This window comes from Myzus persicae, unplaced genomic scaffold (genome assembly GCF_001856785.1).
Source record: "Myzus persicae strain clone G006 unplaced genomic scaffold, MPER_G0061.0, whole genome shotgun sequence".
Taxonomy (NCBI): domain Eukaryota; kingdom Metazoa; phylum Arthropoda; class Insecta; order Hemiptera; family Aphididae; genus Myzus; species Myzus persicae.
The window spans coordinates 125,449-150,938 of NW_019103925.1; the positions used below are offsets into that span (position 1 = coordinate 125,449).

At 28.7% G+C, this 25,490-nt stretch overlaps 3 protein-coding genes across 4 annotated transcripts; 1 reads left to right on the forward strand and 2 right to left on the reverse strand.

The window, feature by feature from the left end:
- Positions 1–302: 302 nt before the first annotated feature.
- Positions 303–12,647, forward strand: LOC111036425 (myotubularin-related protein 14). 2 transcript variants are annotated; one of them, XM_022318434.1, is made up of 10 exons: positions 303–1,031; positions 2,039–2,095; positions 5,798–6,159; positions 6,253–6,438; positions 7,461–7,683; positions 8,752–9,083; positions 9,157–9,267; positions 9,330–9,710; positions 9,774–9,848; positions 9,915–12,647. In XM_022318434.1, the coding sequence occupies exons 1-10, from the start codon at positions 939–941 to the stop codon at positions 10,021–10,023; spliced, it is 1,929 nt and encodes a 642-aa protein (XP_022174126.1). In that variant the 5' UTR covers positions 303–938; the 3' UTR covers positions 10,024–12,647. The 2 variants fall into 2 exon arrangements, with proteins under 2 accessions (XP_022174126.1, XP_022174127.1); XM_022318435.1 differs by lacking the exon at positions 303–1,031 and adding an exon at positions 1,638–1,811.
- Positions 12,648–15,525: 2,878 nt separating this feature from the next.
- Positions 15,526–20,166, reverse strand: LOC111036426 (protein Wnt-16-like). The gene is made up of 9 exons (XM_022318437.1): positions 19,844–20,166; positions 19,694–19,765; positions 19,506–19,621; positions 18,637–18,926; positions 17,318–17,474; positions 16,771–16,921; positions 16,306–16,446; positions 15,978–16,235; positions 15,526–15,915 (listed from the first exon to the last, which is right to left on the reverse strand). The coding sequence occupies exons 2-9, from the start codon at positions 19,703–19,705 to the stop codon at positions 15,814–15,816; spliced, it is 1,227 nt and encodes a 408-aa protein (XP_022174129.1). The 5' UTR covers positions 19,706–19,765; positions 19,844–20,166; the 3' UTR covers positions 15,526–15,813.
- A 2,073-nt stretch (positions 20,167–22,239) lies between these two features.
- LOC111036420 (piggyBac transposable element-derived protein 3-like) lies at positions 22,240–25,385 on the reverse strand. The gene is made up of 4 exons (XM_022318430.1): positions 25,350–25,385; positions 23,192–24,067; positions 22,973–23,125; positions 22,240–22,917 (listed from the first exon to the last, which is right to left on the reverse strand). Exons 1-4 carry the CDS (start codon positions 25,383–25,385, stop codon positions 22,240–22,242), a joined length of 1,743 nt encoding a protein of 580 aa, XP_022174122.1.
- Positions 25,386–25,490: the final 105 nt, after the last annotated feature.

Sequence of the window (25,490 nt, forward strand, 5' to 3'; positions counted from 1 at the left end):
CAAACGCAGTTTGTTCTTACCATCGAGTTTCATAAAAGGTCGATTCACTCAAATTTTGAAACTAACGAAGATACACGTAATCTGTTACGTCCTCTTAGCTATGTCTTATCATATTATTAGTTATTACATTATAATATTATACATTTACACTATTATAATACATATATTATCGTTTTTCATTTGTACCTCCATCACCATCGTAGTTTGCACTACAACCACAACAACCATAACCATATTACCAATACAATATCATTTCGCGTCTTTGTCGTTTTGTTGTGATGCGCATAATTCTTATCAACGAAGGTGTACGTAGTTGTTCGTCGGGGAACAGATATTATTATATGTATATAGTGTACTATAATATGTTTAATTCACAAACGTCGGCAGCATGACCTCATGACAAGCACGTTGATTTGTTTTTTTTCGGTTTTTTTTCCAACTTCGCATTTCTTGATATTTTGTTCCCGTAGTGGCGTAGGACCTAATTGGTCCCTCTCGTTAACCGTTGTCTCGTCGGGCTTCACTCTACAGTCATCTGTCTGTCGCGCCTATAACGCTCTCGATTATCAAATTGCCTAAAGTTTCCGCCGCCGTCTGAGATGCGCTCGCGTCGTCAATAATAATATTATTTACCGCCGTGTCGTCGTCATTATTATTATTATTATTATTATTATTATTATTATTATTATTATTACTATCGTATCATCGTGTAGTAGTAGTAGCAGCATCAGCAGCAGCAGTTGGTTTTGTTGAATCGACGCCGCAGTCAAACAATAGCCGGGTACCTATATTTGAAGAACGTATCTCTGTGCTGTCTGCGCTTACTCGTCTATAGGCAGAGGTAACAATATTGTATTGTTATCGGTTTTAACTTGGCCAAAAGCAATTTCGAAGCAATGTCTTTTCCTCGTGTCCAGGTCACTTGAAGTGCGCTGACAATGGATAAAAACGTTGTGGTTGAGGACGACATCAGCTCGCTGATCGGACATTTTGCAAAGGAGACATTCAAATGCACCAATAGCGATTCGTTCGTAAGCACATAAACATTACCTACGCTACTCGTTAAGTCTAATAATATTGTTACACACAGTCTGTAGTTGTCATTGATTTTGTATTTGATAATGTTTTGACAATCTAAAGACAAAATATCATTGGCTTGGTAGAATTTTCATAGTTTATAAATTATTGGTTATTGGAAGCCTGCCAGATCGCATTAAAGAAAAATGTATTCATCAGACAATTGCTCTTTTTGATCATTGTCTTTATCATTTCATAATACCTAGGTACCTATCAATTTGTTTTTGTTAGCATTAGTATGTCTAATAAATTGCTACTTTAAGTATAAAATATTTCATTTGATTTATGTTAATAAATGATTTGACCACAATGTTTTATCTTGAAACACTTAATAATTTTTTCTAACCAATATAGCTGGCCTTAGTATGACCTTTAATATGACCTAATATTAAACATTAGCCAACACTGATACACATTTTTATCATTGCTTATGTAGGTAATTTTATTTTTTAATAACTTGATTGCATATATTTGATAAATAATATTTAATCACTATAAAAAACATGTTTTATTTGTAATTTAATTCATCATGACTTATTATACGAGAAAATAAATAACTTCATTAAGAGAATTATAAAATAACATTGTGTTTTACTTATTAGTCTTTTGATTTAAAGTATAAAAATATTTAAATTTTCTATCTTATTGGGTATCCACGTCTATTGTATATGCCTATTGCCAACAATTTTAAGATAATTTTTTATGTATTTTAATATTATGATTGTGATAAAGAGGTATTAATCTTGATTTTTCATATACTAAGGGCCAGTTGTTCCATCTCCGATTTAAGTTAACCGAAGCTTAATTGGCCAAATTTGGCCTGTTATAAAATCTTTTATCAGATGATTAAGAGTAATCGAAGTGTAACCGTAGATGGTACAACTGGCCCTAATAGGTACCTTAGTAATTCATTTGTACATTTATTTTATTGTTTGTTAATATCTATTTAATTGGTTTTTAGGGTTTTGATGTTATGGAAAAATGTTTAAATCTATTGCGTCTGGACTATAAATTTATGGTAAGATATAAAATACCCTATTAAAAATATATTTAATTTTGTTCCATATTTTATCCATGTACACGTTAATATTTTACCTATGGGGTATGAATAGCTATAGACTTGATGGCCTAAAATCGTAAAATAATGAAGTTTTCAACAAAATTATTAGGTATAAGGTATAAAAAATAGTATGTACAGTGGAACCTGTATATAACGTACAGTCACGGGACCAAAATAATTGTCCTTCATAGACAGGTGTCCGCTATAAACAGGTTTCAATGTTTTAAAAATTAAAATTTTTACATACATTTGTATTGTTTTATATTTTATAATATGTACATATTAGGTATAATCTTTATTAATATTATACATACATGTATTATACACATACATTCTACATTATGAATTTAATTTTAATTACTTATTACAATTACAATTATTAATTTTATATTATATACATACAACGACACATTATAAATGTATTATATGTACATTATATTTGTATACATTTATAAATTATTTTTAAAAAAATGATTCTATTGATGTTTGTTTTTTAAACTTCGATTTGGACATTGCCAACTCGTGATGGATAATTAATTTGCTCACATATGAAAATCCTTTTATTTTAAATTTAAAGCTTTACGCGTCACGAGAGGTGGCATTGCTAAGGAAAAGATGTACAACTCTGACTGCAAACCAATAGAAACTGAATAAAAACGTTTGATACTCATGGTTATCATTTATACGTATTGCAATTTATATCTGGATATCTTGGACTTTATAAATTCAATAGGCAATTAGCGTTATCGTAATCGGCGATAATGTAATTAGTCGTAATCCATGTTTTCACTGAATGTCCCAATTGCGTTCCTTATTGACGCTGTTTCGTAGTATGTATGTATGTATTTTTGTCCGTTATGAAATTGTTGGATTAAATATTAGTGTTCGTGTCCGTAATAGAAGGAGTCCGTTATAGACAGGTCGAACTATCTTTTTGCCGGGACCTGGTTATTTTGTCCGTTAAGAGAGGGGTGCGTTATAGACAGGTGTTCGTTAAGTCAAGTTTCAGTGTACATTGTATGTAGTAATATATTATTTTAATAGTTATTTGGTAATTTGGTCTTGCTGATTTTTGTTTATTTGTGATCAGTGATCATAAGTATTATACAGTATACTCAGGTTGATATTTATTGTCTGTTGGTCACTTGGATTGTATCAATTTTATTAGTTGAATGTAGTGATGGGCGTAATCAAATGATTAGTAATCGAGGAATCTTGAAAAATCACTCGAAATGAACACCATTTATTTATTTTGATAATAATTGAGAGAATCAAAAATTACTTGAAACCAATATGAACATATTTATAGTAAATAAATAACCCCAGTCAGTTGCATTGATGGTTAAGTTTTACTGCATCTAAGAATATATGTAGGTGTAGCTATGTGTAAGGCCTATAGCTACATATTATAAACATGGTTTGGAACTTAAAGCCCTAAAAAACATTAAAATATGCACTTATAAAAACTTAAGTTAATTTCATACATTTGGCAATAATAATAATTTAAATTTCAAGAAAACACATGTATATTATTGTAATTTATAGCACATAAACATAAAATAAAGAATATATTAGATACTAAAGATATAGAATATATATATTGCGAAAAAATATGTGTATGCGATGTCTTTTGATAAACCAAATCTCGCAACTACTTGTTTTCGATCGTTGATCACTGATCACGCTATTGCGAAATATTTTGTGACCTACACATTATAATCAATTACTATCCATGAATCTGTGATCATAATTTGTATATAATGGTAGTATTGCTGAAAATCATTGAATAACTAAAATTATTTTGAAAATATAGAAAATACAATTTTATATTTAAATTCTTTGCTTGAAATGTATTTCTATATCACTTTGTCATGTCTTACTACATCTATGAAAGGTATGAAAATTCAATTCTATAAGTCCCAAATCTTTATTGTAGTCAATGTAGGGAAACATATATTATTATTTATTAGTAACATATTGTTTTTGGTGCTATATTCCCCCTCTCCCATTAATTTTATTGTGTCTTATAGTATAATAATATACATAATAGAGGTATCCGTGGTTAGTTTGAACCTCCTCTCCCACCATTAGTAATTCTTGGCTGTGGTACTAAATATTGTATTTATGTATATTTTTATTTTAATTAGTAATGACTAGAGTTTGGGACTTTTTACCAAAAAAATCAATTTATTTATAGCTAGTGTATTATTACTATGTTAATATATTATAATATATTATGACTATTAAAGGTATATGCAATGATCTTAAAAGTGCTGAAGTGCTTATACAATTTTTATATAGCAATCATTCCAAGGCCGGGCATTAACGAGTTAATAAGTTAAAAGTTAAGTTAATTTTAACTTTTTAACTAAGCTAATTTCTTTTAGATTTCTGTTAATTTAATTACTAACTTTATTTCTTAATTACCGTAAAATCAACAATTAAAGTTTGATTTTAAGAAGTTAGGTTAGTTTATTGTATTTCATTTTATTTTATTGCATTTAAATCGATTTTATATTATTGTCAAAACATATTTCAGGTGGCAATGTTTGGTGAGAATAGTTTGGTTAAAATTAAGTATTAACTCATCCTAAATAAAATTAATAATTAGTAATAATCAGTTATTCCATAACCAGTGTTAAAAATAGAATAATCTTATTATTTTTGACATTAGTAGAAAATTGTGTACCTACTGTTGTGCTAGTGTGCCTAATAGCTAGTATTGGGAACCGTGTTTGATTGCGTATACCTTATTAAAAAACTTAATACAGTGAAACCTGTATATAATGGACGGGCTATCAAAAGTACTCTGTTATAGACAGACACACTGGGAATACCTATCTATTTTTTTTTTTTATGACACTATCATATGGTCCGTTTGAGATTATAGACCAGAGATTCTTAACCTTTATTGGTTCATGGCACATTATTGTACATCACAAGTTTTCACAGCACACTCACACTGACAACCACAGCAAATTTGGCAACTTTACCGGAGGCAATAGTTATTGCTACCCTCATATACATGTATGACATTTCTCATGGCATACCTAGTCGATCTCGTGGCATACCGGTTGAGAACCACTGTTATAGACTGTTTTTTGAAACATGTTTTACTGTATATAAAATATAACAATTTATAAATATTGAATTACTAAGTATACTTACTAATTGCCAATGATGAAATTATTTTTGTGCCTACTGCAAACAAGTGTGTATTCATTTTCAGGAAATCAAAATATCCTGCCTATTGAAGTTAATAGATGGTTTAAATTGTATAATATTTAACAAAATATTATGTAGGTATACATTAAAATGTTATTTGATTGGTACCTAACAGTTGTTATTTCTTTTTGAGATAAAAAACTTCAATAAAATACTATTAAAAAAATTAGAAATATACTGTATAAACACTACCCATATTGTTTTGAGTTGAAAAAAAACAAAATAGGCTAGAGTAGTGTGTTGTATAAAATAAAGAGTTAAAAAATTTGTGAAACCTAACTAAGTCAACAAAAATCATTAAGCCCAGCTTTGGTAATTAGTAATTACATAAAAATTAGAGATTTGAATAGTAATATTAAAACACAATTTGGTAAATGTATTAAAATTATATATTTGATGTAAATAAATAAATCATTATTACCAACTATTTTTCAGATTATTGATAACAGCAAAGGGCGTATCAATGAGCAATATCCGCATAAAATACCAATTTTACAACATGAAAGGTTTCCAAGAGGTCCAAGAACTTCATCTAGTTCTGTTGATGACATTTCACCAAAAGGAAATTGTAATCGAAAAAGAAACAGTTTAGGTGCTCCATCACCTAGTAATCATTCATCTCCAGAGCCCTTTGTACGATCTCAATCACCTAGGCTCAGTAGCCCCAAAAAAACCAGTGAAGTAGTTGGTACTGATGTAGTATTAATTGATACTTTGATCAATGAAGCCAAATTTGCTCGATGCCGCAACCGTTTTGTTGTACCAGTTATATTGTACCAAGGAAAATATATTTGCAGGTATAATGGTTTATTTATTTATTTATTTTTAACTTTATCGATGTAGTTATAAATATAATATAAGTATAATATTAATTTGATATAATTTGGAAGGTCTTCAACAATAGCAAGAATGACAGAAATAGGTCTGGGAACTGCAACAGCAAAAGGTCTATCTTTTGAAGAATTCCGCCAATTGGATAAAAAAAGAAAATGTGATGTAGAATTACTTAATGCTTGGAAAGTAGGAACCATTATTGATTTAATGGTTGAAAATGAAAAGCAGAAATATTTATTTGCGTAAGTATTCATTCAAAAATATTTTTGGTTTGATATATAAAAGGGATTTGAAGCTGGCTTTGTTTTCTAACAAAATATATCATATTATCATACTATACTCTGTTTGCCGAGAGACCAGGACTGTGCGACAGATGAAAACTCGTCGATCCCCACCACTTTTACTCATAACAGCTACTCGTCACCAGGCGACCGCCAGCTGCTCAGAATTTGGGCCATGTATACAATGTCATATTTTTTTGTAGTGATTTCAATTCATGTTTGAGCACGTTTTGTGTTATTTTTTAAATAATTAATAACAAAAATGAGTTGTATGTACCTTATAATAGAATGTTATTATATAGTTATATATTGGTATAGTATGTAGCATATTATTATAACGGCCGACACAAACGTTTTTTTTTAAACTCACTACATAATATACAAAATAGTTTGACTTGGAGAAAGGACATTTGACGAATCGCCCATATTTTTGTCAGTCTTATGCGCGAAACGGTCCTGGTTTCTCAACGAATGGTGTATAATTAGATAAAATATCTGAAAGCATTTGAATTTGTCGATTTTTTTGAAAACAACTTTTTTACTTTTTTGAAATTGAACTCTTTAAAATGAGATTTTTAAATATTAATAATTTTAAATATATTGATTTAAACAATGTAAAAAAGTCCATTCAAATTTAACTTAATATCAAACTCATTTAATTTTTATCAGTTTTATTAGATAGCTTAAATTAATTAAATTCAATTTGCAAACAATTCATACTTTAAAAAAAAAACATTAATTAATATTCGTTTAACGCAATATTGATATGTGTGCACATCAACGTGAGGGAGTGCTTCTCTTTTTTAGGTTATGTTCGCACACTAATGATCATTTACTATATACACTTTCGGAATTTACCTAGGTTTATCAAACTCCTTATAAACGTTCCATATCAAATCCCCCTTAAGTATATTATATTTGTATTATTATATATCACTTATATGTAATATTTATTAATTATAATTTTTAATTTATATGTTAAGCGTAACATCTTCAGAAAAAGTAGATGATACTCAAAAATATGCTGTGTTTCGTATTATACCTACACCATACCCAGGATGTGAATTTTTCCTTGATTTTAAGAAAAACAATTATAACTCTGAAGGATTAATGTTTGATTGGTCTGATCCATCGATTGATTCAACACTTAATGTGAAACCCAATCCTGCTGTTGATCAGTTGGATATTCAATGGAGTAAATACAAGGTTACATTTTATTAAATATTTATACATTTTAGATTAATAATAATAATTTTATTTCATATAATTATTTGTATTATTTAAGTAGGCTACCATGGGTATATATATTGCCTATCTAATTTTACCTAAACTTCCCAATCATGCCAAATGTATCAAATTTGTTCCTCTCAAAAACTTGCTACTCCTCTGCATTGAACTTGCAGGGGAATAGTGTCATATAATATACACTAATTGATTGTATTAATTTCTCATAAGTTACTTCATCACTGGTGATACACACTTAAAATCTATTTACTTTCACCAGAAATCAATTTTTATTTATTGAGAATTAGTTAATAATTTTAATAAGTGTAAGTCGTCTATAATTAGATCAGAGAAATATGTGTGTGTCATATGTGACATTGAAGATAAGTTTGGTAAATTTATTTTAGGCGATAAGACTCAAACATGGTATATAGGTATTCATAAATTATACATTACTATATTACTTATTATATTTTTGTATACATAATAGTTTTTTGTTTGTGTAAAACTCAGCAGGTATCCTGTTTTTCTGTATTACTATAAAAAAAAGTATTTGAGCATATACAATTTTAATATATTAATTAGAATATTATCCATAATTTTTAATTATCTTAACACCTTTTGATTACCTTATGATTGGACTTTTGACGTGTATATGTCTTATGGCTTTGGGTCATTCCTTAAATCTGTGTGTGACACCAAGAATGTTACTATGGGACCAGTTGAGTAGCCACATGTATCTGTATGCAATATGGATACTTGTTTCTACATTCTCATAATGTTGCCCGTAGCAATCGATGATTAATATAACTATGTTACCAGAGCTACTAATTTTTCTTAAATGTAAAAATGTAAAGTTCAAAATACATAAAACAAATTATTGTTAAAATAATTAATTCTGTGTAGTATACTAATAACAAATGTATACAATGTGAATCTGTTTTATGTTTTTCTAAACTGAAGATGACATTAAATGTATTAAAATGCATGCATAATATATTATAATTTTTCCACAGGATATTAAATAAATTATTAACTTTGGTGTTGTAGGAGTGGGACTTGCGACAACTGACAGAAAACTACTTAAGCTTGATGTTAAAATATGTTTGGTGTTCATCAAAAGGAATATTAATCCATTGCATCAGTGGTTGGGATCGTACACCCATGTTTATATCACTATTGAGAATGTCCTTATGGGCTGATGGTGTTATCCATAAATCATTATCCCCCAGCCAGATTCTTTATTTAACACTTGGGTATGACTGGTATTTATTCGGACATAACCTTGAAAATCGTCTTGAAAAAGGAGAAGATATAATGCATTTTTGTTTTCATTTCCTCAAATACATTTTTAGTGATGATTTCAAGACACCTTCTATGCCGTAAGTTCAACAACCCATGGTGATTAATTAATAGTAATAAAAAACTAATGTTTTTGATTTTGTATAATGTTAGTTCTGCAGTTACGGCACCTAGTAGTCCTAAATATTCCTCATACATGAGTGAATTTGATTTAACTGATTTGGATCAATTAGATATTCGTTCACGAAATAACAGTAATGGCAGGTATGTAAAAAATATATCAAATAATATTTTATGATCATAATAATGTATCATTTATTTTATAGTAATGAAGATTTAACAAATGGTAAGTCCTATGATACATTGGAAGATAATCATTCTCAATTTGATTTTGAACCAACTGCAACATCTAAACTAAAATCAATGAAAAAACCGGCAGAGAAGTTTTTTATAAATGAAACAATATACGAAACTGAAGACATTGAGGATATTGATGATGATGATTTTATTATGTCTGATGAAGTAGAAACAAAACGGTACAAATGCTCATCTCCCCGTAGGCGGCATCGTTCAGTTAGGTCTCCAGAATTAGATTTTGATTTCGATGATTGTGAAATCCCATCTAATTTAGATAGAACTATGCCGGTTGATATGCCTACTTCACATAAACATATAAGAACCTATTCAAATTCAAGTGAGACTGATGAGTGAGTATACAAAATAAATAAATTAGGAATATTGTTTGTTACTTATCTTTTTCATGTTGTCAGGTGGTCAATGGTAACTCAAACCGGTAGCCTGAATGGTAATGATTTGTCTGAGAATAGATTTCGACCTATTTCATCGTAAGTTTAGTTTTGTTAAAATTTGAGTATTTGAATTTTCATATTTATTTAATTTAAATGTTTTAGACGAGAAAACAGATTATCTGCTGTAAGAGAATTGTTCCATAAATGTTACAGTACATACGGCTACAAAACAGACGGTCCAGAAGGTATTCTTAGCAAATTATTGTTTTGATATCAGACCATATGTATATAAAAATAACATTTTATTTTCAAGGGTACTATTTGCAACATATATTGTATAAAGGGTCAAATAGCTTTTTTTATAACATGAATAGTATCTGACATCATTTTCACTTTTTTTCTGTTTATCTGAGCAAACCCGTTAAATGCTTTTACCCTAAATTAATTTTTATTATATTACAATTTGGCAATATTAAGTGCATCAAAAAATAAACAGCCAACTATTCAATTTTAATTTACATACAGCGCAATATGTATGACACAATCTTTATAAATACAATATGATCAAATGGATAGATCAGCTCTTTCTAATATTTCTGTATCAACATTCCCAATAAATTCACATTCAAAATTATAAGTATATGCATATATTTGTATAATTTATAGTATTATATTTGCTCTTGATAACTATTTTACCTCTTGTAGCTGATAACCATACACAATAAATAATTGTGTGAATAACATGTAAATTAAAACATTTAAATCATTGTTTCATATAAAAATTTAACAATACAGGGAAAATGTGTCATACTATCTTCAAACCTAAAATTAATCCTATTTTATTTTAGGTACATATTTCTTTATGTATCCATATTTTGTGTATTACCACAAAATTATATTTATATTGCAATAATTTACAAAGAAAATAAAGTAGTATATTAAAATTGAATGTACATAACTAAGGGTATGTGGTAGTATAATCAGTACTTTTGCCAACACACGCAATATCAGAATCATGTTTCATATTTTTTTTTGTGTTGTGAGTTAGGGGAGTTTGACTTAATCTGGGATTATGGTGCATTCAGCTTACATTTTATCTACATTTAATTATCAAGTCACAGGGAGTAAATATTTCACTGAACATTTGTCAAAAATACATCATAACAATTATAGTAGCATGCTACCACCTGGAATGTTTGAGTAAAGAAAATAGTGTCATAAGAAGTTCAACACAATCAGTTGCATGTGCGAAATGAGTTCCTTCCCTTGTGGACCGGAATATATCCGCAAGTGTATTGTTTTTAAAAAATAAATGTACAAAATACCAATTCTATTTAAGATTGAATCTAACTATTATCAAAGTTAAAGATAAGAACATAATCTATGTTTGTATGTTGGTTTCTACAATATTAACATTTTTAAGTAAAATATGAGCAATATTACAATTTATAACTCATTTATAAATTTAAATATCATAAAAACTCAACTTACATGTACAAATAATGTTTTACCTTTTAGTTAAATATAATATGAATTCACTATAGGATCAAAAATAACAGCAATAAATTGATTTGGCTGAATTTACACTTTCTATGCTTTATGTTAGATGGAAACTACACATGCAGGACTTACACAGGACAGGGGGTTCTAGTCAGAAATGTTTGGGTCATTATTGAATAGGTTAATATTGTGTCTCTTATAATATGACAAGCCTATATATGTAAAGTAAAATGAACCTCTTGAAAGATATTTATTCATGTAGTATATTTGTTGCCACATTCTTAGGGGAAAATGGTATACTACACAACAATACCCAATGAGAACTAGTCTTATCATGATAATTTCTGGTGAGTGAGTACATGATTCTAAATAAGCAGGCATATCAGTTAGATAACTGTGAGCACAAAACATTCTTCAGACTTGAGATCAACTCTTAATTTTATTAAGTGCTATGATAAAAATAAACATTGTCTAATTGATATCGATCTTTACATGCGTGACACAATAATACAAAAAACAAGGAAATTGATGCTGATATGCTTATTTATTTAGTCATGGGCACAAGGTTAGCATACTAAAGTACTTTACATCTTATACATATTTTTTTTATTAATAAAAAATATTTGTGGCAACAGGTCATTGGGAATTCAGTTAGTTAAGTTCCTATAAAATATAGGAAATACGAATTGAACTATTATTATTTTTAAATGTAGTGGGTCAATCAAGTTGTGTTATGCCAGTAAAGCAAGTTTTTGACACATCCATCTTTAATTTATCTTAAAATCAAATAATGTAACATTGTGTTAACAACTACCTTGAATTTTAAATATTTACACACTTAAAAATTAATTATATTACTTAATTTTTACTCAAGTGTTATGGTATAATACTATAATATAAATGTTTATCTATAGATTGTTATTTATTGATCTTGAGATATATTAAAATTAAATAATACTTTATACTATTAACTTATTTGTAGTGTTATATGTTGACCATAACCACACCGTAATTTGGTGAAACGTGTCTGTTCTAATCCGTATGAAAAATCCATATTATGTTTACACCATATAAGTCCATTGTACAGTAAATATGAAGCATAATTTTGATATTTCTTTGTGTGTAAAATTTTGAAAAAAAGATATACCTACTAATAATGCTAATAATGTTACCACATTCCTTTAAGTTTTAAATTTTTATAATTTTTAGAGATAATATTACGAATATTACTTGCAATTAATGAAATTAGACAGAATCAGAGTACATATTGTAATAATGGTATGGTAATATTTGTGTTTTTGTATATTCATAAACACTTCATATTTATTTTGGTTAATTCATAACTTCGGTAAATATGTACACAAATAAATTAATAACATACTTATGATAAAAGAATATTTATTTGTTATTTTTGGCTATAGAATATTGACAAATAAAATATATTTTTTTTTATGTAAAAACTATTACATTAAGATATATATTTTATATTATATACTAATAATCAATTGTGTTTAATAATAATTGCTATAATACCATTAGGTTGTATTAAATCATATTTTGCTAATTTATTAATTTATAATCTCTTTGTCTTTCACAAGATTTGAACTTAAATGTGTGTGAACAATTTTACTCTGTGCATATTTTACGAAGCATGACCATCAACCCAACCATTAATTGAAGATCATTTTTTTTTAATGTTATTTCTACTAATTGTTTTATACCATTTACAGATTAAATTTACTTATCATTGAGAATTTAGTTTGATATTAATAACATTTCTTCTATTTATTATTAACAATTTTCCTAGTACTACATTTATTGAAATCTGTTGGTTCATGCAAACATTTGTAAATTACTTCATAATAACATGTAAATAATTATTAATATTTCTTAAAATACAATTTTAAAACTGTCATTTAAACTTCCTTCAAATATAAAATGGATGTATGATGTTCTCTTAAAGCAAAATTACTTATTAAACAAAGCAGTATAGTATAGGATTTTATATTTTGATTTGTGTATGTGCAATAAAGCTTTGTAGTCTGGTAAACATGATAGATCGGACAACACAATAAACGAGCAATACTAATATTTTGATCTTTTCACAGATTAAAGTAAATTTTTTACCCTTTTTTGACCCCTTATTTTATCTTATTACATAAAACTTAAAAAAAAAATTTAACATAACTGATTAATTATGTAATTGGTATAAAAATTGTTGGTCATTGAGTACTATGGAAAGAGGATGAATCACAATTCCAAAAAACATAATTCTTGAACTTGTTTGGCCTATCAAAGTAGTTCTGTAAATTGAATTCTTCAAAAATGTACCATAGTCTATTGATATAAAATGTTTATTTAATCATCTTGGCCATTGAGGATTAGTTAAATTTGATTAAAATTAGGTTACAAGTCAAAGTTAATGTCAGATTTTATATTTTAAATATAATTATATATTATTTATTACAATAATTCCAAATATTTAATTGATTTTTAACAAAAATGTAAAATAATATCAAATAATGACATTTTGTAGCGTATTTTAAAAAGATCGACTTTTTTGGCTGTTTGTAATAGTAAAAGTAAAAAACTTATTTTTTAAATGTTCAAAATGATTATCAGTTACGTTTAATAAGGTTAGAACTTGTTGTAACTTGTTTACTAGCAAATTGTGATTAAAGCGTAGTAACACTACAGTCAGGTAATATCAGCTAACATCACCCAATTCAGATAAAATAATGCAATTTGGTCAAGTTTTTCTGTTGGATATGTTTTTTATTTTGTGTACATTTTGGAATATTCATAAATATTATGTAAAGACATAATGTAGTTTAATTATACACTGTACAATGTACATCATTTTTACCACCATGATGAATTTATTTTTGTTCATCTTGGTAAGACAATATGTATGACAGCAATATTGGTGAATTAAATGGTCTGTCACCTTTCCTGCCTAAATATGAATTTGACTTTAACAGGTATAAGTTGTAAGTTATATTTATAAGAAAAAAAATCATAATAGGCTGTCATTTTTATAATTTTTATAATCAATAAATTGTTAAGTGCTGAAATGTTCATGACTGTTTACTTCTGTAGCTTATACTATCATAATATTATCCAATAAAAAAATGTTTTTATAAAAATAAATATATTATATTATGTAAGATATAAGAATATATATTGTTTGATTTTTTTTTTTTGTGGGAGGGAGTATTCGGAAATGTATGACATTTAATGTACTTAAAGTTAATTTATCAGATTTGTTAATGGTCTCGAACTGCACATTTACATTATTGTGACTAATTAATTTTTATTTTGGCCTATTTGTGATATTCAAATATCATTAATATACATCAAAATCACAATAAACGTGGACACCAAAATCTTTTAAATTGGACTTATAAAACTGTGTTCATAGAATTAAGTACTTAATATTTTTAATTGTGTAATATTAGCTCAATGATTGGAAGGTTATAAATGTATGCCTTGTGTCATTTTTGATTTATGTATGTGCAAACTGTCGGGTTTTTTAATTTAATTTAAACTGGTATATGGTAATCACAAATATTATGTTAAGATTGTTATTCTAGAACTTATTTTTATGTAATTTTATTATAACTTTTTTTCCTTTTATTGTTGATGTTATAAAATGTATCAATTTTTGTAACATTTCATAATAATTTATCTTCTGAAAAAACAATGAGTGTGTTCAGCTTATTTTTTTTTGTGATGTTTAGCCTAACATTAATATCACAATATAGAATTTCAATAATGATATTTGTGGGGCCTTGGGAATAAAAATAAAACTCAGTTGTTTGAATACTCAATACTCGTGAAATGTTTTATATTTAATTACGTTATAACCACTTTTTCTTAATTTTGTATTAAATCATATTTATACAGTTATTAAATTATAAATTAAAAGTCTAATACATATTTTAATCGCGTTTCTCCTGTATAAAAATGTATGAGTCATAAAATAAATACAAATCAAACTAATAGTTGAATAATAATTTAATATATGAAGATATAATAATATTACATTCTTATATATCATTACATTTTAATACTAAATATAAATATTTAATGCTCTAAACGCTATATGATGTGCTTTCGAATACTACAGAGTATGCGAGTGCAAGCGACAGTAAATCAATTGTGGAAGACGTGTGTGAACTTCAATTGGGGAGGTCGGAAACGTACAATTAGGATAAAAATATTCTGAACGTTGTAGCATGTGCTTGATTTTAATGATAATTGATATGTATAAGAAAATTAGTAGCAGTAAAACACCCTTTTAACAGAATTCGCTTGGTACCTACAGAGTTCTTCGTTGAAAAGAGACTAAAATATATGGGATATAGGTTATCCGGGACAGTTATATTCAATTATAAGGATATTTCCCTAATGGTTATGTTCGTTATAAGGAGGTTTTACTGTTTATATTATTTCTATCAATTGAATGCAAACTGGCATTTATGAATAAGAACAGACTAAAGATTTCTTTTGAAGCAATCATAAAAAATTTAATTCCAAGTACACGTTCAATCCCATTCATTTATTTACAAGATTTTTGTTCAATGTTTTTGTAGCATATATCGCATTTAACGTAACAGCACCAAACAAACTTGCAATTACAGTGTTCTTCTTCCTTCACAACCTGAGGAACAACAAAAAAAAAATGTTTATTCCCTATTTATAATTATTAACATTTTTTATTACCTTAGTGATATAACCACGACCACAACACAGTTTATTACAAGAATCCGGTCCAGTTGATGTAATATTGCACTTCCGCCCTTCTGTACCAAGTACTCCATTTTCAAAGTCTTGCTTACAATAGTTTGGAGACTTTTGTATATGCACCAATTCTTTTGATTCAACTAACATTCGTCTTTTTAGTCTCTTTAAAGCTCGGGGCTCTCTCTTCTTATGTATTGTACTATTTTTCTTTTGTGAATCGTTTACAGCATGATTTATCTATTTTCATGATTAATGGAAGTTAATAACAAACATGACAATTATTAAAAAAAATTCATCCACAACATACAAGAATTGCCTTTCCATATTTCTGTTTTAGTTCATTGCCAATCTCATTGAATGATGGCATAAATTTCCAACAGGTTTTTAGTTCACATGATCCTGACACACCATGACAACGACAATGCATTTTCATTAATGACATTACAATCTGAAAACGAGATAACTTTAATAAATTAACTTTTAACTGCAGATTAATGGTATAGAACAAATAAGTTTTTTCTGGCATATATATTAGGGGCAAACGCCTAAACCAACATAGGTATTCTGCAATGGAATCTCACTAGCCTGTGCCCAAGTTTTAAACCTAGCCTTCAAAACCTGATATGACCCATTACATATTATAATGCTTGTAAAAAAAAATTAAATTGTTACTAATCATTGTGATTTTAATGATAAGTTCTGTTTATTACTACCTAGGATAATATTATGTGCTGAAAGATTTTGAAAACAAGATAACAATTGCCTGTATTACCTGTCTGCCTACTTCATTGTTGTGCAAGTTCATTTTGAGGCGATTGGACCAGATTCTCTTTTGTTTTGTGGTTTTAAAATTATCCGGGCGATTGGGTTCAGAACCATCAACAAACTTTCGAGAGAATTGTAATCCAAAGCGCAAATTATCACTAAAAAAAAATATATATATATATATAAATGTTGTATGAATTATACAGTGATTAGATTTTCCGGTAATAATAAATTTCATTTTCGTATTATATTAGACATGTGGCGATTTCAAAATGCAAGGCCAAGTACTACATGGCTCACATTTAATCAATTTTGATTATAGAGCCATAGTTGTCCGGTAAAAATCACTTTAAAAAATATGCCTAACCATATTGGTATGAAATATAGATATTTCTATTTATAAGAAATATATATTTTTATACCAATACCAATTAAAGATGTCATAATACAATCAATCATGATTTAATGTTACCTGAAAAAATGATTGTTGCATATACATATATTAATATATTTATTTAACCACAAACTTATTTATTTAATTTTGTAATATTTACCTGCAACCTCCCCATTTCCATCCTTCAGGTGTCGTTTGACCATGTTGCATAGAGTCACAACTGCATTCAGTTAATTTACCAGAACTGCATGCATTTGTAATTGAATACACTACTCCTGCACTGGTGATAGCATATATAAAAGCGGTCTCTTTACTACCTACACAAGTCCATAATAATTATTATTAATTGCAGACTGTTTTAATGTATATTCTTTTTTTTTAAAGTCCGATAATACATTTATTTTTATCATTACATCTATTATTCAATGTGACAAAATGTGTTTTATACACAACTGATAGGTGTCCTCACAGGGCGAGGCATGGTAAAATGTGTGTATACATTTTATTATAATTTATATTGCATATATCATAATGACATACTGGCAGAGATCATGGAAATTTGTTTTGTAGTGATAGTGTAATAAAATTAAAAATATTTGTGTGCAATAACTAACAGCATTTTAATAATACATTTAAATGACAAGTATTGTGTTTATTTAATAGGATATGTGGACCCACATCAGCTTGTGGATGCACAGCTTCACAGAAAAACTCATCAGTTATAATGTTAAATAAGTTGCTTTCAAAACAAGACTGAACTGCCCCCTCAATTATCTAAATGGTATCATATATTAACTGTTTACTGCAATACTGTGTTTAGTAATATTTAGATTTTTTTATGTGCACTGTATTATGAAATATTAATTTACAATAAGAATGAAATAAAATAAGGGCACTGTCTGAGTATTAAGGCACTAATTGTTTAAGGTGTGACCAGGAATTGAAGCCCGTGCAAGCAAGAACCAAGGCTATCAAAAATTATTTAATTAATATTGACATTTCAACATTTGTTCATATATCTATTGCTGTTATCTTTAAATACTTAGTCATTTCTTCTTTTGACCCACCAAAGTAGATGATTAGAGCATTTATTTTAAGTGTCTTCAAACACAAAAATAAAAAATAGGAAACATAATTGTAAAATTAATACATACATTCATTGCTCCACTCAAAATCTTAGAGGTAATTTTACCTATACTATAGAATTTTAATTCTATTACATTAATTAAAGCCACTTACTGTTTATGGAGTTTAATGGCCTATAATGTTACAATTGTTACAAGAATTGATAGAGTAGTATTGTTTTATAAAACTATTGCTGTTATAAAAAAAATTCATTAATTATTTATTATTAAAAATAGTTGTATTCTAAGATATTTGATATCAAATAAAAAGATAAGAAAAAGTTATTTCAACTAATATATTAGTAATTCATTTCTCTGAAAAAACAAATCGCTAAGAAAATTGTTAATTACAAACCTTTGTCCAGTGTAGGACCAAATACACTTTGTTCATTTTCCATAACTGAACAGTTCCATCGTTCATGACGAAATTGAAGTTGACACTGTTCAATGGCTTTTTTAGCCCCATCAGAAACTGAGTATATAGCGTTTGGATGTTTCATGCACACATCCACTTGTTTTGATGCTAAACCAGGTAAAGCACTACAAACAGCTCTAGCTTGAACTATTTCTGGATCCTCGATCTCTGAGCCTGGCGATGCTTGTTGTTGTTGAAGAGGTGGTGGTATTCCTATTATACCTAAATACCTATAATTTAAAATTAGTGGAAAATGAAGAAATTATGTATAAAAGTACTAAAAATAACTAATAACAACAAAAAGGGACTAATTATCAACTCTATGGGTTAATATGTGTACGCATTTATATGAAAGTAGGTACCGATTCTGAGGTTTTTTGAATACATACAAGTTATGTATAACTACAAGCTATTACCTGAAAAATATATTATCTTACAAAGAAGACACTACAAACAAAAGTGTAATAATAATAAAATAAGCTGTTACGAGTTACTTTTGTAAGGAAATCTAGTTCACTGTACCTTTAGAGGCTAAAACGACTGTTCATATACAATTCAAATACACAATATGTTATAATAAAATGTACTACAATATTCGTACAAAAAATACATTTTAATGAAAATAATCAATTTGATCAAAAATATTGAAAGCATTTTATGGTTACATAAAATAAATAATTCAAAAATTGCTAAACATCACAATAGTAAAAACGAAAATAATGAAACGCAAACTACATAACACAATATTTAGCAAACACAAAATGACTACAATCACTTGCCAATGGAGACTAGCTAGTAAAATGACTTACATCCAATTTGGACTTGCAGATAACGCAAACGGCAGAAACAACACAATCAGTTGAATGAAACTCATCACATTTCTCATACTGGCCAATGTTACAGATAATATAAGAATTGATGTACTCTATATGAATTGTAGAGAATTTGTATAGATTAACCGAATAACATTGTCATCCTAGTATAAACTATGACATACGAGTAGGGCCATCAAAAAACCAAACAGTCACCAAGCCGGGACACCTAGATGACAGTCGCGGATGTATGTGACCTACGGACGTATATAAGCCGATCGTTGAAATTTTTCGGAATGCATTCATGGTACCAAACGATTACATGGCGCACTTACTGTGTGAGCGACCATCAACATTGTAGTTGTGTTAGGACCGACCGCTAAGAAGATCTAATAGCGCTCGAGTTGCTGGGTGACAGGATGTAGGGTGCAGACCACGACTAGACGTTCTTCTCCAGGTCCGGGCAGAGGGATAAGCAAACAATGAACGACCAACGGACTGCTGCTGGGAAGCAGCCACGGGCAGTTTGAACTTTGCAGTAGCGACGAGAAAACGCAGTGACAAAATGCTCGATAAACGATATTATTATTATCTCAGAGTTGTTATTATTATTAATTATAGACGGCAAGGTTTAAGATAAAAAAAAATGTAGCTTATAACAGAGATAATATTGTTTGGACGATGATAGTTGATAAGGAATGCGCAAGGTTTTCGCGGTAGACGAACGATCCACAACGGCGCAACGTCGACGCCGAGTCGCCGACTACCAGTTCACCACTGTTCGCGTATACAATGTTCCGATTGGCGATTTCTGATGTGTGGGTAGGTACAACCGTACAACAATATCGCTCCTTGCGAAAGCCAAGTTGAAATATTTCATTAATTTTCCATCATATATTGAATATAACTTTTCTGTTATAACAAATATGTGATTGGTATTGTACGACACGACGCAAGTCTTACGTAAAAGCATGTTTTATGGAATATTTATAATATAATTTTTATACTTGAATTTATATTAATTTTTTACGTTCAATCTTCACTGACTCGACGGAAAACGTTATTAATATAATATAAATTAGTTCAACATATGATTATATAGTTGCAGACTGCAGATTGCAGTATAATGAATTCTCCGGCCGGTCTACGTTTTTGCTCTGTGTTCGGAACGCTCGATAAGACAATTAATTCATTCACGTGCACGTTCATTGAAAAAATGAATGAGTTCACTAGGTTGTTCATTTCATTTTTTAAAATTTTTCCACTATAGGAATTATAATATTAAAATATTACTATGTAAGTAATATGATTTATCAATATATTTTAAACATATATTTATTAAATGGCAAATAAATTGAGCGTCTTAAGAATCGTTCAAATCCATCAAAATATAAACGTCGTTCCAGGCCCGACGTAAGTGCGGTGCAACCAGTGCAGGGTTCGTAACTCAATTTTTTAAGATTCCCCAATCTAAGGTTAAAAATTTCCCCATTTTTTCCCTGCAAAAAAAAAATTCAAAAATATTGATTTATACTAACTCTAACTCATTTATAATATAACTAAAATACTTATAGAAAGAAAAATATTTTTTAATTGTAGTATTATTATTGTAATACCTATGATATATTAGCAGAATCTAGTCTAGAATTATAAAATTACTAATGCTGTTGGTACTACTGTAGTTAGGATACTATAAATTATAATCACGATTTAAGATAGTACTATCCACGATTTAAGATATACAGGTTACTCAACGGAGCAATGTTTTTGATGCCCAGTGATTAACCTCGATTGCGGCCTGCGAGAAGCGCAGCTAGCGCCCAAGTGGTCATTAATATCGTTAAATATTTTATTTCATGACAATATTTTTATTTTGCCATGAGCCATGAGCGTTAACCAGCCCGCANAACCAGTGCACCTGCACAGGGCCCCGCGCAAATGCGGAGCCCCGCGGAAGCCGACTCATTCCATAAAAACCAATTATTATTTATTACTGACTAAATATTATAATTTAAAATAGATTTATTTATAATATGGTTGATAGTATTAATAGTATTATAGCATTGTTTACAATAAATATAATTATGGGCATTTTCGTGGTATCGATAATCGATTGTACTATTGTAGAGAGATTAACTGAAGAATATAAATAGATATGTCGAATGTTGTCATATCGATACTATTGTTTTGGTATCTCTGAACTTATCTGTGCTTACTGATTTTATTCTTTCATTTATGAAGTTCTCTGAACATACGTTTTAATCAATTTAAGACTTAATGAAAAATGTGGTTTCTTATATCGCATTGGAAAGCTTAACCCTTTCAAACCCATAATTATTTTGGCCGATAAATTTTTTTTTTTTTTTTAATATTTCAATTTAGGATCCTAAAAGTAATCATTTTGCAAATTTTCAAAATTTTTGCACTTAAATTTTCCAAGACCTGAAGTGGGTCATTATAATGACCCACAGGACACAAAAGAATACTTTTATTAAATTTTTTTTTATTAAATTTTCAAACAATTAAATCTAAAATCTTAAATGTATTAACAACTTAAAATTTATTTTTATTCGTAAATATCCTCATTTTCTTAAAACTAATAACACCAGTAAAATAAATATTTATTACTTTTAATTATAAAATAAAGTAAATCAACCTTTGTCGCATAAAATAAAATAAATCAATCTTTGTAGCATTATAAAATAAATTTGTTGTCTTTGATAACTTTTGTTTAAACTTTAGTATGATATTCTTCAAAACAATTTCTGTCTCTCGTTAAGCATAGGTGGACATTACATTTCTTGCAAAAAAAATGTGTTCTGTTGTTTCTTGAGCACGTTGGATTTTTGCACTTTGTCGCGTTTTTCAAGCTATCCATTTGTGGCATGTGGTATATTCGGTCATACCTAACAGCATCTGAAGCGATTGGACTGTCAGTACGACTTTTTGTTTGGTTTAAAGAGTATGATGACGACGTAGGAGAAGGTGAAGGAAGATGACTAAAACTTGTACTTGCAGTATCAAAATTTGGTGAACTATAAGTTAATCTAGTTGGTCGTCCCACCTTACTTTTCTTTGCTGTCACTATTTTTCGCGTAGAACGTATTAATTCATCTGCCAACTGTAGACGAAAATGTAACAAATCTAATATTTTTTTTTTTGGTAAACACAATTCAGTAGCGTCCTTTTTGTATTGAAGCCAGGAATTGCTAGCAACTAAATCAAAAGCGTGGGTGATAAGGCGTAAAGTCCATTTTTTAGATTTAATAAAAGTTCTATAAAAACTTATTAACTGATCGCTTTTGTCTACTCCGCCCATACTTGAATTGTATAATTTTACGATCTCCGGTCTTTCTACAGTGATATATTCTTTTTTTTTTATCATATCTTTGTACTGTATCAATTGTTCCTGATGTAATGAAATTTGAACCTAAGGTAACGGCCTTATTGTCATACCATTTTACTAAGCCTATACTAAATAAATTCTTAACGTCAGATCTTATTTCAAACGTGGCCCCTCTACCCAATTTGGCCATTTGCTTATCAAGTAATAAAGGAGGTTTAGCGAAACGATTTGGTCTTACTGTTCCAGCCGCATAAATACCAAGATTGTAGAGCTGCTCAAATAAATTGTATGTGGAGAAAAAATTGTCGAAAAATAAAAAATGCGAATTTTTTTTTACAGTGTGCACGAGATGCAAGACAACTGATGCTCCAAGACCAAATAAATTTAAATTATGTTGACTTAATTCGGTAGAACTTCCTTGATACAGTATAAAATCGTAAATCATTCCATTTTCTGAAGCTAAAACAAATATTTTAACACCCCATGGGCATGGCTTACCGCGCATATATTGCTTAACAGATAATTTACCTTTAAAAGGTACCATTTGTTCGTCTATGCAAAGATTTCTTTCTTTTGGTAATTCATTACATTTTTTTTTTATTAGATCGTACAGTGGACGGATTTTAACAAATTTATCATGATTGTTATTTGGAATGTCTAAATTATTAATTATATGTAAATTTTGTCTGAGTTGAAAAAAACGGTCCCTTGACATAGAATTGAAAACACTTGGTACTTTAAAATTTTCTTCCCAATACATCCTAACTCTAGGAAATTTAAGACAACCCATAATTAAATGTATTGCAATTAGCACTCGTATTTCTTGTTGATTTGTTGCTTTAAAATTGGTTAAATTTTTTTGAATAGCGTACAAATTAGTATTGAATGCAAGAGTTTCAAAAAAATAATCATTACAATAGTGCATAAAATAATCGATCGGATTACGTAAAACAATTACTGGATCTGTAATATCAAGATCATCTAATTCAATATTAGGAGTATTAAATGGTTGTTGTATCCATTTTATATTTTTTTTTGATGTGATCATAGGCAATATATTATTATCAGTAAGGACATTATTAATATTAGAATTATCTATTTCGGTATCAAGAGTATAATTACTATTAAATTCTTGTAAAAGTTGGTCTAGTTCATCATTTGGGAATTCATCTTCATCATAAGAAAAATCCAGTTCCGATTCGTCACCGTCTAACTAGTCCATTATATTTTGGCTAGATAATATTTTATGAGCCATTTTTGTATATTCACAATATAATACGTAAAATATAAAAAACAAAAAATTGGCGAAATCGGCTATCTATAATGTACAAACAACTTACAAGCGCTCGCGCAACGCTACACAAAACTAATAATAGTGTAAATGTGTAATAAATAATAATAAAGTGTCGGCGACAGCTACTGTCGCGATAACCGGTGGGTCATTATAATGNGAGTATATTATTATGAATAGTATGCTTGGAATACATACATAATACTATAGGTTTCTACTATCTTAAACAGAAAATATTTTAATATAATATGATTAAAATATTATAGGTAGGTACACTAATAAGTAGTAATAAACACATGTAAAACACAAATTCACATTAATTAGCAGACAAGTATAGCAGTAAGTATGAATATTAAGCATTGTATGTACATACGACACAACAGCCGCCCGCGAAACTCTCCAACGGATGACGTCATGCGTAATAAGACGCTGCGGGGGGAATGCTTTGTTTACGTGACTATGAGGCAACCTTTATTATCTATAAACCTTGATTATAATGTACCACATATTCAATGCGATTTGATGGAGGGGGAATTAACTGCGACAATTGGTTATCATGAAATCTATTTTTAATGCTAGTGTAGCATAAATACTAAAATAAACAACGCTCTCTAACGGATATTCTATGAAATATGGAAACAAAGACTAAAATTTATTTATTTTTTTTTTTCATTTTTTTTTTTCACAAAAGTATAAATATTTATATTAAAAATCATTAAATCTATTTATATTTTTTTTTATTCATATTCCTCATGAGATAAGCTATCAAATAAACTTAAAATTTAAATTCTACCATTATTTGTTCTTAAGTTAAAAATTATTGAAAACCTTCATATATATCTCATGGATGGTAAGCTCAAATTGTTAATTATATTTTGAATTATCTAACATTCTATTAATGTCTATATGCTTGCATATTTAGTGCTTTTTTAGAGCACGTAGGTTGTACAGTTAAAATTATTAGTTTTATAATAATTAATAGCCGACCCCTGTGCGCTTCGCAGCACCAACACAAAAATGCAATAAAAATCATTAATTTTTTTCAAATTGTTTATTATTAATCCAACACATTTGAGTAAACAATATTCTTTGTTTGTCCATTTGGGGCATACACAAATAAAGAATTTGGAGTGCCAACTCTTGAACAAGCCACGTATAGTTGCCCGTGCGAAAAACACGGCTCCTCCAAATTCAAACCGCATACTTGGAGCGTTTTTTCTTGTGCCTTATTGATGGGCATCTCGAATGATAAGCGCACGGAGAATTGCAATCGTTTGAATTTAAATGGCAGGTCTGTTGGTATCAGAGGGATACATGGGATGAGTACAATTTTCCCCTTCGCTTT

Excerpts from the sequence above, each read along its gene's own strand:
- LOC111036426 (XM_022318437.1), bottom strand. Across the intron at positions 16,447-16,770 it reads ACAATGAAGTAGGCAGACAG|ATTGTAATGTCATTAATGAA; the intron begins GTAATACAGGCA and ends TCTCGTTTTCAG. Across the intron at positions 16,236-16,305 it reads AATATGGAAAGGCAATTCTT|ATAAATCATGCTGTAAACGA; the intron begins GTATGTTGTGGA and ends TCATGAAAATAG.
- LOC111036425 (XM_022318434.1), top strand. The coding sequence starts at position 939 with ATGGATAAAAACGTTGTGGTTGAGGACGACATCAGCTCGCTGATCGGA. Across the intron at positions 9,268-9,329 it reads CGAAATAACAGTAATGGCAG|TAATGAAGATTTAACAAATG; the intron begins GTATGTAAAAAA and ends TTTATTTTATAG. Across the intron at positions 9,711-9,773 it reads AATTCAAGTGAGACTGATGA|GTGGTCAATGGTAACTCAAA; the intron begins GTGAGTATACAA and ends TCATGTTGTCAG.
- LOC111036420 (XM_022318430.1), bottom strand. The coding sequence starts at position 25,385 with ATGCCCATCAATAAGGCACAAGAAAAAACGCTCCAA. Across the intron at positions 24,068-25,349 it reads CACAAGAAAAAACGCTCCAA|TTAGACGGTGACGAATCGGA; the intron begins GTATGCGGTTTG and ends ATAATGGACTAG. Across the intron at positions 22,918-22,972 it reads ATTTATTTAGTATAGGCTTA|GAACAATTGATACAGTACAA; the intron begins GTAAAATGGTAT and ends TCATTACATCAG.